Source organism: Kogia breviceps, chromosome 1, assembly GCF_026419965.1.
Source record: "Kogia breviceps isolate mKogBre1 chromosome 1, mKogBre1 haplotype 1, whole genome shotgun sequence".
NCBI classification, from domain to species: Eukaryota; Metazoa; Chordata; class Mammalia; order Artiodactyla; family Physeteridae; genus Kogia; species Kogia breviceps.
The window spans coordinates 106,278,081-106,290,168 of record NC_081310.1 but is presented as its reverse complement, the minus strand read 5'-3'; the positions used below and the strand labels follow the sequence as shown (position 1 = coordinate 106,290,168).

General features: G+C 37.6%; 1 protein-coding gene across 2 annotated transcripts in view; it reads right to left on the bottom strand.

The window, feature by feature from the left end:
• Positions 1-206: 206 nt before the first annotated feature.
• The window catches only part of MFSD14A (major facilitator superfamily domain containing 14A), a 39,028-nt gene continuing 27,146 nt past the window's right edge, over positions 207-12,088 (bottom strand). For both annotated transcript variants that reach the window (XM_059077572.2, XM_067040469.1), the window contains 6 exons: positions 11,939-12,052; positions 11,132-11,203; positions 5,196-5,308; positions 3,934-4,031; positions 2,672-2,835; positions 207-1,584 (listed from right to left, as the gene is read on the bottom strand). In XM_059077572.2, coding sequence (XP_058933555.1) covers positions 1,378-1,584; positions 2,672-2,835; positions 3,934-4,031; positions 5,196-5,308; positions 11,132-11,203; positions 11,939-12,052 — 768 coding nt within the window. In that variant the 3' untranslated portion in view covers positions 207-1,377. The remainder of the gene's footprint in view (positions 1,585-2,671; positions 2,836-3,933; positions 4,032-5,195; positions 5,309-11,131; positions 11,204-11,938; positions 12,053-12,088) is intronic.

Sequence of the window (12,088 nt, the reverse complement as noted above, 5' to 3'; positions counted from 1 at the left end):
TGTGCTTAGGAAATTAAGTACTTACAGTTAATTTATGAACTAAGTAAGTTTTCATTTTCTTTGCTTTTGTCTTCCTACAACAGTATTTATTGAGGGAAATGAAATGGATTCAAAGGGAGAAGGTATAATGCTTTGATTTGTTAGTTACTGTAAAAATATAGTAACAAAGCCAAAACAGGCCTCATAAGGGAATCACAGATCAAGACTTTCTTTAAAAAAAAAATCATTAAAATATTTAATTTTATTAACAGAATATTTACATTTCTTTTAAGACCTTATTTAACCATAGTGAATGTTCCAAGTTTAAAAAGCATTAAGCAGTAACCACACATAAGATGAAAACAGTGTAAACTATACAATACTTTATGTACAATTTTTTACAAAGTAACACTTTTTTAAATAATATAACTGGACACAAAAATATACACTTTAGAGAAATTCACATCAGTAATTGTATAAAGCTCTCTTCTAGGGTCCTGAAAATTTAGGACAAACATTAGCTCTGTAAATAAAGTGTTACTGTGACAGTCCTGAAAGGCCACTATATATATTTATCTACATATAGATATCACATTGACATTTTCAAGGCTACCAGCTTTACTATATAATTTTTAGATTATGTATTCAAGTGTTGAGGTTCTTATGATTATGCAAACATTAAAAGAATAGTGGTATAAGTAGCTGGGGAACAAATGCGAGCCAGCATTTAGATTTACAGGCTCCAGACACCCCAATTTAAATTCTAAATGGCTGATATTTTCTCATTTCAAAAACAGTAGTGAATAATGTTTAAAATAAAATTACTACAAACAAGCTTGAAACATGATTCAGATTTAGTATAGTTTTCTTAAGAGTTTTGTTTTTTAAATGCAAACAGTTCATTTACCATTTCTTTACTTTAGTGCATCTGCATTAAGGCTTTGAATTATTTGACCCAAGATTTTACAATATTAAAACCTGACTCAGGATTTTACAATGTTAAAATGAACAGTTCCACACTGTACTACCTACTCTGTCTCACTGTGAGCATAAATAGAGTTAAAGCTCAACACCTGAAGGAAATGGTAGCAGAGACATTGCTAGTATCTAAGAAGTTACATATATAGTTTTTAATTTTAATTAAAGGATGTATAATAAAACAAAAAGCTTAGTGGCAAGAAACTGGTGCTAATAAACAAAAGGTTTCTTTTCAAAAGAAATTGTAACATCTTTGGAAAACTGTCCAGTTCTTTTCTTTAGTTCCCACGGAGTTCATGCAGATACATTTCTTAAGACAATCTTAAAGTACATTGTAGATGGAAATGGAATGTACATCCAGAACTATAGGTGAAAACTAAGACCTGGGTGCTGATAGAAAAGTCTTCCTGATTTCGGCTGTCACACATTTGTGTCCTGGAGTAAAGGTTCTTTGGCCTCTCCTGGCGCTTGTGCACTATGAGGATGGCTGTGACTGCCACAGTGCTTTCTCCAGCTGCTGGACCTTAAGCTTAAATTGGTATGTTCTGGAATAAACAAGGCAACAAGCAGAGCCAGCAGTACTGAACAGGCTCCAAAGAGGAAGGGGGGGCCAGGGATGATGGAATTCTGAGGAAGAAAAAGAGAATTAGGGTTTTTGCTAAGACTCCTTTGTTCATAACAAGAAACGGCTTATCTTCTTTAGTAGTAACTGATTGCTGTGAATTATAAGCGAATGACTCCTCTCTTTCTTCATTAAAGCCACAGTTGGAAAAAACATTCCCTTTTCAAGGGGAAAAGAAACACTATCACACTCTCAACGTAAAATTCTGGGGGATAACAGCTGACCCAAGAAACAGCCAAAAGATTTTTTAAAAACAAATACATGCAAAAATATATTGTCATTTACAGTATAAAATCTGAACACATTCTATGAACCTTCACTTAATTTGTTAGTTCAAGAGGAAAACAGGGAGATCTCACAAGTAAAATCAAGTAGCATATAAATATTAGCTACAGTAGCAGAATCAATTACCATTTTCTTTGTTAAAAAGGTAACTATATTCTCTAGTGACTGAAAGTAAGGAAAACACAGATAATGTCATTACCATGAGAAGAATCAAACAGACCTGTGTTTTAGCCCCAAATCACATTCATTCTTAGCAAAAACTTGCACTGCCAGTTTTACCTGTGTAGAGCCCACAGACAAACATTCTTTTTTATTTAAAAGTAGTCTTAACTGGTTAGAAGATTAGTGTAGAACTCTGCTAAATACAAGGAAACTAGTGAGTTGTTTGTACTGGCTAAAATAATGTGTTTCGCTGTTGGTGTTTTCAGTTGTAAGGAGGGGAGTATAGTGAGCAAGTGAACAAAGATGTTTACCAGCACCTAACTGCCTCTTCTACAGAAGGCAGACCTGATACGGGGAACCGCTAATATTCCAGAAGCCTCAGATGAAAGACAAACAGTAGTATAGACAAATGGCTATTACCTATGCCACTAGGTATACTAAGACAAACTAGAATACATAAATAATTTTTTAATTATCCAGGGAAGAAAACACAGCCAATTTTATAAAGAAGTACGTATATAGGAGGACATAGTCCCTTAGGCTTTGGTTTTAAGTGTTTTTATTTAAGAATCTCAAATAAAAGCTTTAGCGACCAAAAAACATCACCTTTCAATCCAGCCAAATGAACTATATTTTTATAATTACCTGTTCAAAGTGGTGCTGCGGGCTTGTGTTTGTTCCCAAGTCTGTTCCTGTCATTGGCAGTTCTTTAAGTTCCACATGGAATATGTAGAAAATGAATCCATAAAGGGCTGGTCCCAGACCATTGCATAATCCTCTAATTCCTGTTATCATCCCTTGAACGACACCTGAATTGTTTAAACAAGTTATTTAGTGTACCACTTATTTTTTTTCCACCCTAGAACCGATACAAACATGACATCACTTATTCTAAAGGCAAAACTTTTATCAGACACTAGCAACTTACCGCAGTGGTATCAAAATTACTTAAAAGCTATAAAAGCTCTACAAAGTAGTGAGCTATCTGATGCAAATGTAAGCTCAGGTCTAATGTAGAAACAACGGGGCAAAAGCACTTTATTTCCTTTAAAAAAAAATCTCTTGGCTCAAAATCAGCATGAGTTCATAAGCACAGCTGATAAAAACTCTGTCCCCAGGCAGCTCCTCAAGACCCCAAATATAGCCCCTTTTTACAGAGATTGATTTTTGTTTACCGCTGGGATCTTATCCCAAATTTAAAATGCAACTTGATTTGGCCACAGGCCTTTCCTTATTTATAAGTAAGTGACCTCTGCCACTCTTGTAATGCCCGTTTTTCCTTTTGACATAAACAGGCTTTTCAAAAAATTATTCCGCACCTATTAGTTTTTTAAGAATTAAGTGTTCCTGCCACAAAAGTGTAAAACAATAAAAATACATTTTCTGTGTATCTTTAGGTGACAAACATACAATGTTAATGAAAGGGTTATCTGCATATCCCTCAGATGTCTAGCACATCATAGCATATTGTTTATGTAATAAATAAATGGTTAGTGAATATAAGGTGACTAACCTTCATCACTAAATTTTCTAGCAAAAGAACAGACAGGGCCACATATTCACAGTGAGAGACAAGGTTATCTACCTAAGGATAATACCCTAGAATCTGCTTTTCCTCTTTACAATGAAAGCAATTTATTTATTTAAAAAAATTTTTATTGCAGTATACTTGACTTACAATGTTGTCTTAGTTTCAGGTGTACAGCAAAGTGAATCAGTTATACATATATCCACTCTTTTTTAGAGTCTTTCCCCATTTGGGCCATTACAGAGTATTGAGTACAATGAAAGCAATTTAAAATTCTCTATCCTGACGATACGCTTACGTTTCAGAACTCAGGAAAGAGAACAGAGGATTAGAATATTCTGTAATTTTAAATAATTATCATTGGGTCCTGTCAACTCACCTTGTTGATCAGCATCAGCAGTTCGTGAGACAAGTGCACTGACAGCTGGAAAGGTAATGCTAGACATGGCTGCCACTGCCCCAGCAGCCCACATCATCCTGCAATCAAAAGCAGCAAAACAAAAGTAGTATGTTATTATTATTCTCCATTGTACCTGTCAAAGTCAAAATACATACTTAAAATCAAGAGAAATGGCTGTGGTACAGGAAAAAGGAGAACTATACTTGCTCTTCCTTCTTTCCTATGTGACTGGACAAGTCACTTAAAAGTCTAACCCTGTTTACTCTTCTAGAAAGCAGAAAAATAACCACTTATTCACAAAAATGCTGTGGGTTTCAATGTAGAATTGGAATATCACATATCACATCCAAACTGTAAAGAGTGTTGGGTATTATTTCTGCAGGACTTGGGCGGGTGGGGAGAGAATGCTGAGAAACATCATTAAATGCTTCCAAACGTTCGCTAGTAGAACGGCAAGGTTCCCAGAGATCTGTGATTCATTGTGAAGAAATCACTAATTTGATCTAAATGTGCTACTGGCTTGATGTTTAAAAGAAAGGTTTTCAATAAATTGTGAGCACCTCTTTTGCAAGGCTAGACTGAAAAATAAAACATCCATCAAAACACACTCTTGGTGCTTACTCATATCTCAGTCCAAACAGAGATGATGTGTTCAGTTGAATAAAACACTACTGCACACTGTGGAGTTCAGTTCTGTAATACCTGAGCACAAAGGTGTGCATGCGCAACCTGAGAGCAGCACTATTACCATCACCTCCCTACAGGAAACCAGACTGGCAAGAAAAGCAGAGAGCTTTCCCAGCATAAAGCCGGGACCAAAACAGCTGGACTTCTGGTTTGCCATCAGTAATGATCACTGGTGTTACTCAACTATTTTTTCCTAACCTTGCTGCTTTGGGATTACATGTGTTTTTCTGACAAACTAAACTGGATTAAATAAATACTCATTAGAGATTGAAAAACTCCATCTCATTCAAAAACCCAACCTGTTGCTTAGATACAAAATGTCACTCTGCTATCCTCAAGCCACTATAGAATATACAAATAGACAAGTGAGAAACCTGTGTTATATATACTTGGAGAGGAAAAAAAGCATATTAAGAGACAGATTAAAGTCTAAGCCTTAATTGAGAAGCAAATTAAGAAATATAAAAGTTTTGTCAGTTATACCTCAATAAAGCTGAAAAAAACAAAAACACGGCAAACACCAAAATTAAGAAAATTAAAATATTTGTACCTACCAAGGTTCTGAACCGAAGCCATACCATGCCAGCTGTAATATTTGAAATCCCAGACCCAATAAAATGGTGTTCTTATTTCCAATTGACCTCATAAGTAAACTCAAGACTATGGTCTAGAAAATATGAAAAATCAAAGTGGCTTATTAGAATAGAATAAGCTTTTTAATACTGAAAAGACAAAAAGCTATTTGGTGACCTATTTCAATCTATAATATAAAAGGACCATTACCACTTTTCTACATTTTGGCTTTTCAGCAACAATTGCCCTGAATATATCTGAGACCATTACTCCAGGTCATATAAGCAGATGAAAGGTGCCTCTGCTGACACAGATCGAGATTCAGGGGAAAAGTCAGAAAACTGAAAATAGAAAAGGTGAACTTCGTGTTCAGTACATTTCTACTGAGGACCACTTAAAATCAGAAATTGTAAACAGTAGGGTTGAAAGGTTCTAACTCATGGTTTAGAGATCCCTGTTATGTAATAGCTTAAAAAAAGTTTTTACATGTCCAAGTTAATCCAAAATGCTTATTCTCCTGACTAAATAAAGCTGAAACAGTACAATTACTCATATATCCTTCACCTAAATTAACCTATTGCTGAAACCATGATGCTTTTATGAACAGTAGATCAGTTTAACAAGTATGACTTGGGAGTCATGTAGGCTAATAACTAAGAACACAGCCTTGGGAAAAACAGCCTTAATCATCATTTTGGCTCTAACCATGTTACCCTGGGCAAGTCACTTCACTCGGAAACTCAGTTTGGTCTCTTAAAAGACTGTGATAATAGTACCTACTTCAAAACTGTGTCATGTGAGTTAGATGAAATGATATACTTAGCATTGTGCCTGGCACATTTAATAAACAACATTATGAATTGGGTTTTCTTGCTTTTCTCTCAAAGTTAATAAAAATTCAGCAATCATTTGGGGACATTAGTATTGACCATACCCCTTAAGATAGCTATTAAGTCCATAGAGGAAGAAGTGAAAATAATTCAGGAAATCACTACTTGATGACTGGCTGATACTCTAAACTCAAAATTATCAAGTATAAGTTTAAAATTCTTTAAATTGAGACAATCATTTAAGAGTTTAATCAGGCTTAATCACAAATAAGCCAGCGGGAAGCAAATGAAGATCCTTTTAAGGATTCTTGAACAATTAACACTCATAGCTTTCCTCTCTGAGATTTTCCCTTAAATCGGGTGAGCGTGAGATTGAATTCCACAAAGCACAGAGCCCTGGAGTACATTCTTCAACAACCACAGCTATGAAAGGGAACTCACCCAGAGCGAGCACTCAGAGAAGAAAAACTTCCTGTGTATATGATACTCTAACTGGGACATCGATTCTCTCCCAAGGGCAAGGACTTCCTTCTCATTTATCTTTGTATCCCCAGCACCTAGCATAAGTTCTTTTATAAAAAAAAAAAAAAAATTTTAAAGAGAACGGAGAGAACCAAGAGAGAGAACCAAGTCGTAAAGGTTAAAATGACTTGACTTAACCAAGATGACACAGCTAATTAACAGTTAACTGACATCAACTTTGGTCACTCGGTCAACAAATATTTGCCCAGTTCCGACTGTATCCAATGGCTATTCTAGGTCTGAGGGCACTGACCCAGGTCAGAGTACTGGTCAGCAAAGAGATTACCTCCTAGTAGAGGGAAAATGGACATAAGCATACTTATCAAACCAGATAATTCCAGGTTGTAGCTGCTCTAAGAAAATAAGACAGGGTCATGTGATAGAGGTGCTGCTCCGACCAGGATGTGCAGGGAAGGCCCTTCTGAGGTGAGAGCTGAGTGAAGAGGAGGAGGTATGTGAGTATCTGGGCAAAGAGCGCCCGGCTGCGGGTGAAGCAAGCACAAAGCCCTGGGCTGGACTGTGTTCAACAAAATGGAGAACGGAGGAAATGGGGGCTACGTCGAGAACCTAGATTTCATTCTGGTTGTGACAGGAAGGGAATATTAAACAAGAGAGCACTATGGCTCAATTCCCACTTTACAACAATTCCTCTGCCAAGTGGCAAACAAGCCATCGGGAGACAAACATGGAAACAGACCAGATGGAGGCTACAGTCTTGGCTTAGACTAGGCTCCTAGTAATGGAGATGGTGAGAAGTGCTTCAATTCAAAATATGTTTTGGAGAGAAGTGAAAGGAGATACCATCTGATGTGCCGGATGCGGGAGAAGGAGAAAAAAAGCAATCAAGAATGGCACCAAGGTTCCTGGCCCCCAACAGCCGGGAGAGGGGTGATGCCGCTGAACAAGATGAACAGCACTGGGTGGAAGGAAGCCAGGTTGCAGCCACAGTCATGTCAAGGGTGAGATGTCCAGCAGGTGTGTGAGACAGCACTGAGGAAATGTGTAGAACTATCTCCATGCACTCGTGTAAACGTTTATTGAGTGCAAATGTTATGAACTCGTGCCTGCTAGTGCCAAGGAAGTGGTGGGGCCTATGGCAAACCAGAGAGCAAAGGCCCGAAGGGGACAGCAACCATGGGGCTTCCACTGAAGGTCACATTCATGTTACCACATCTCATTTGGGGTAGAAGCTGCATTTCCATATTTTCATATCACACCTCCCAATTTTTAAATGCTTACTACTACTTTTTAAAGTTTTAAAATCACTGTGGGAAAAAACCAATGACCTCTAATTTAGCACCTGCTGGGCTGCAGGCACAGTGCAGGGTGTTAGCGTGACCAAGACAAATATGATATAATTCTGACCTTGCAATCCTCTCAGAGCTCTACTAGAGCTCACAAAGCTACTGAGGCAAAAATAATAAGAAAGAGAGGTAAAATTCATAATACGGTACATTCTGTACCATGATAGAGATGCACCCAAGTTAATATGAGAACTCAGAGAAGGTATACTTAGGGGGTGAAAGGGGGATGCAGTAAGGACGGCAGGAACAAAGGCACAAGGGCAAGCAAGAATATAAAGAGAGGCAGGCTCTGTGCTACTGGAGAGGAGACTAAAAGACACTAGGCTTAGATATCATCTCACACGGGTCAGAATGGCCATCATCAAAAATTCTAGAAACAATAAATTCTGGAGAGGGTGTGGAGAAAAGGGAACCCTCTTGCACTGCTGGTGGGAATGTAAATTGATACAGCCACTATGGAGAACAGTATGGAGGTTCCTTAAAAAACGAAAAGTTGAACTACCATATGACCCAGCAATCCCACTGCTGGGCATATACCCTGAGAAAACCATAATTCAAAAAGAGTCACGTACCAAAATGTCCATTGCAGCTCTATTTATGATAGCCAGGACATGGAAGCAACCTAAGTGTCCCATCAACAGATGAATGGATAAAGAAGATGTGGCACATATATACAATGGAATGTTACTCAGCCATAAAAAGAAATGAAACTGAGTTATTTGTAATGAGGTGGATAGACCTGGAGTCTGTCATACAGAGTGAAGTAAGTCAGAAGGAGGAAAAACAAATACCGTATGCTAACACATATATATGGACTCTAAGGAAAAAAAAAAATGTCACGAAGAGATTAGTGGTAAGACGGGAATAAAACAGACCTACTAGAGCATCGACTTGAGAATATGGGGAGGGGGAAGGGTAAGCCGTGACGAAGTGAGAGAGTGGCAGGGACCTATATGCACTAGCAAACGTAAAATAGACAGCTAGTGGGAAGCTGCCGCATAGCACAGGGAGTTCACCTCTGTGCTTTGTGACCACCTAGAGGGGTGGGATAGGGAGCGTGGGAGGGAGGGTGATGCAAGAGGGAAAAGATATGGGAACATGTGTATATGTATAACTGATTCACTTTGCTGTAAAGGAGAAACTAACACGCTATTGTAAAACAGTTATACTCCAATAAAGATGTTAAAAACAAAAAAAAGACACTAGGCTTTCGCTTAGAGGTCAACAGAGGAGAAGTCATTCTCAACTGTATACTTGCCATAAATGAGAGCATAAGCTAATGCTTCTTCCTTTAGGGCTATAAATTTTAACTTGATATTTTAATTCATATAATGACATAAACTTAATTATCAATATTTACATGCAGACTACATATGCCTATTCACCTGTTTTTGAAGTTCAACTAATTTTCTCACTTTCAGAAATGTGATTTTACATTTACAAACTATGCTTCTGTGTAGGCCCCAAAAGCTGAATGGTCATTTAAGTACTGTATTCCTTGTAGACCATGTTTCTGTTTATAGTATCTGCTGTGCTAGCAACGCTGGCTCGGTCGTGGCTCATTCCTTCTAGATTCACAGCACCCATGACCCTGCTGCTGCAGGGCTCTTTCCAACGCAAACCCAACCATGCCCCCTCCTGGGTTCACATGCCTACCCTCCTGGATTCTGAGCTCTTAGGGACTGTTTTCCATCCTGTATTCCTTTGTGCCTAATGCAATCTACTGAGCAGAGGGAAAATTTCCTCTAAAGCACCTTCAACTCATCATTCAAGCAGTCCACAGTGTGCCCAAATTTACTAGGTGCCCACCTACAGCTTGCATGCTCAGTTAAGTATAAAATGGAACTCAAGACCTTACAACTACTAACCTCTTAAGTGTCATTATAGTAAATGTTAGCCTGTTCTAAGAACTAAATCAAATAAAATAGTAGCAAATCTAATCTCAGCAATATATGAAAAAGATAAGACATAATGATCAGGCTGGATTTATCTCAGGATTCAAGGTCAGTTTAACATTTGATAATTCATCAAGCTCTAGTCTTAGTACACTTGCCTTTGTATTCAGAAAGGTGTTTTTTTAAAGCTGTTTTTATATATGGGCAACAATATATTTTCCCCCAAAGCTAAAGAGCACATTTCTGAGGCCTTGGGGGAAGTATATTATACAATTTAAATTTAAATTTGAAGTTTATCACTAAATCTACCAGAAATTCATAAATGATGAGATCTGCAGAAGCAGTCCTACCTCCAAGATGGTGAAACATCCAAGAGTACTATTAAATGGACTTTACTTTCCATTTTAAGAGTAGAATAAAACAGAAAAAGCTGTAACCTAGTAGATTGGATCTAAGGTGGGAAAGAGTGTTAGAGTAGATCGTTTACAGAGTCTGGAAAAAACAAAGCCCAACAGAAAGAAATGGGAGGGGTATTTTTCACAGAAAGGAGAAAGAGTGGAACTGAGATAGTCTGAAGGCCAGATGAAGTATCTCCTAAGAAAATCCAGATTCTTGCGCTAATATCTTATTCATCAAACAACCACCAGCTACCAACTGGGTTTCCAAGATAAAAATACTTTCATGTCACTTCTCTGCTCAAAACCCTCCTATCTTCTTGTCAAGTCTTATGATGACCCAGAAGGCCGCATGCGATCTGGTCCCTCTCCACCTCTCAGAATTCATCTCCTGACACTCTCTCCCTTGTTCACTCCACCAGAACCATACTGTCCCCTGGCTCTTTCTTACACATGCCAGGAATTGTCTTTCAGAGTTGTAGTTCTGTTCTGGCATATTCCAGTGGATTGTTCCTCATTCCTTTGGGTCTCTGCTCAAATGTCACTTGTATCAGCAAAGCCTTCCCGACCCTCCCAAATAAAATAACACCCTGCCCCCAGCCACGCTCTACATTCCTTGTGCCCCTTTTCTCTATAGTTTTCATTACACCTGATGTTTACACTGACATACTTATTCATTCTCTTATCCCACAAGAATGCAAACTTTACAATAGCAGGGATCATAGGCGCTTGACACGATAGGTATTCAATAAATATTTACTGAATCAACAGTAGAACAAGACTAACATAAAATTTCTGATTTTATGCAGGTGAATACTCTAGTGTAAATCAATAAACTGTCTTTCTGGTTTACACATCATATGTTGATTAGTACGTGTCAGTCCCAAAAATCTAATCAATACTACCTATACTAACAGAATTATGTTTCTGAACCTTTGAACATCTCTCCCTCTAACGAAAAAGAAACTCACCTGTGCAATAATGGAAAGAATGCCAAGGACTGCTATAAATGCTGCAACACTTTCTGGTGAAAATTTCATTATCTAGAAGGTTTCCAGAAAAAGTAACGTTAATAAAATAAGCACAACAAATACCATACTAATGCAACTACTTGTATATTAACATCAAATCGGCCAGAAAAAGAAAACGCAATTCATTTATAACCAAAGAACTCCTCAGAGGAAGAATCTGGCTTTCACTGAGGACCAAAATTGTAATAAGTGTTAGATACTGAAAATAATAGCTACGTAACTTAGATTAAGTAAATCTAAATCCCGTAGTTTCGATTTCCTAAATAGGAGACCGCTATCAAGCATTCAAAATCCATTTTACAAACAAATATTGTACCATTTTGTGCTTTTTACAAGTACTGATAAAGGCTTAATCTCTGCCTAGTAAGATTAGTGTCAAGGAGAAAAGAACTAATGCTCTTATTTTGGCTAGCTGCTTTACAAATATATGCTCTAAATCACAAAGAGACTGGAGCAGGTGAATGGATTACAGCATCCCATCACCTGTATAAGCAACACATAAGCAAGCTCAAATGACACACTTCAACAGGAAAATTATCTCTTTTTGCCTAAGCCAAAAGTCTTCATAGAAATGCATAAGGAACATCAGCCACACTAAACAGGAGGTGAATTCTACTGAGCCATTATTTTAAAAATGATAGTCATTTCTAAAAGTCTCTGCTCTTAAAGTTCTCTCAAAATTAAATATTTTGTATTAAGGCACTAAACAATGAAAGAAAAGTCCACCTTAGTAGAACAGAATTTTACCTGTCTGAGGTATAAAAAAAAGCTGGAATATTGGCCTGCCTCCGGTAAGTAGGAGAGAAACACCGTAATGCAGATCAGCAGCACTATGGAGTCTTGGCCCACTTTTTTTAAGGACTAGAACAAGAAACAGACCAATACAAGGTTTTATAA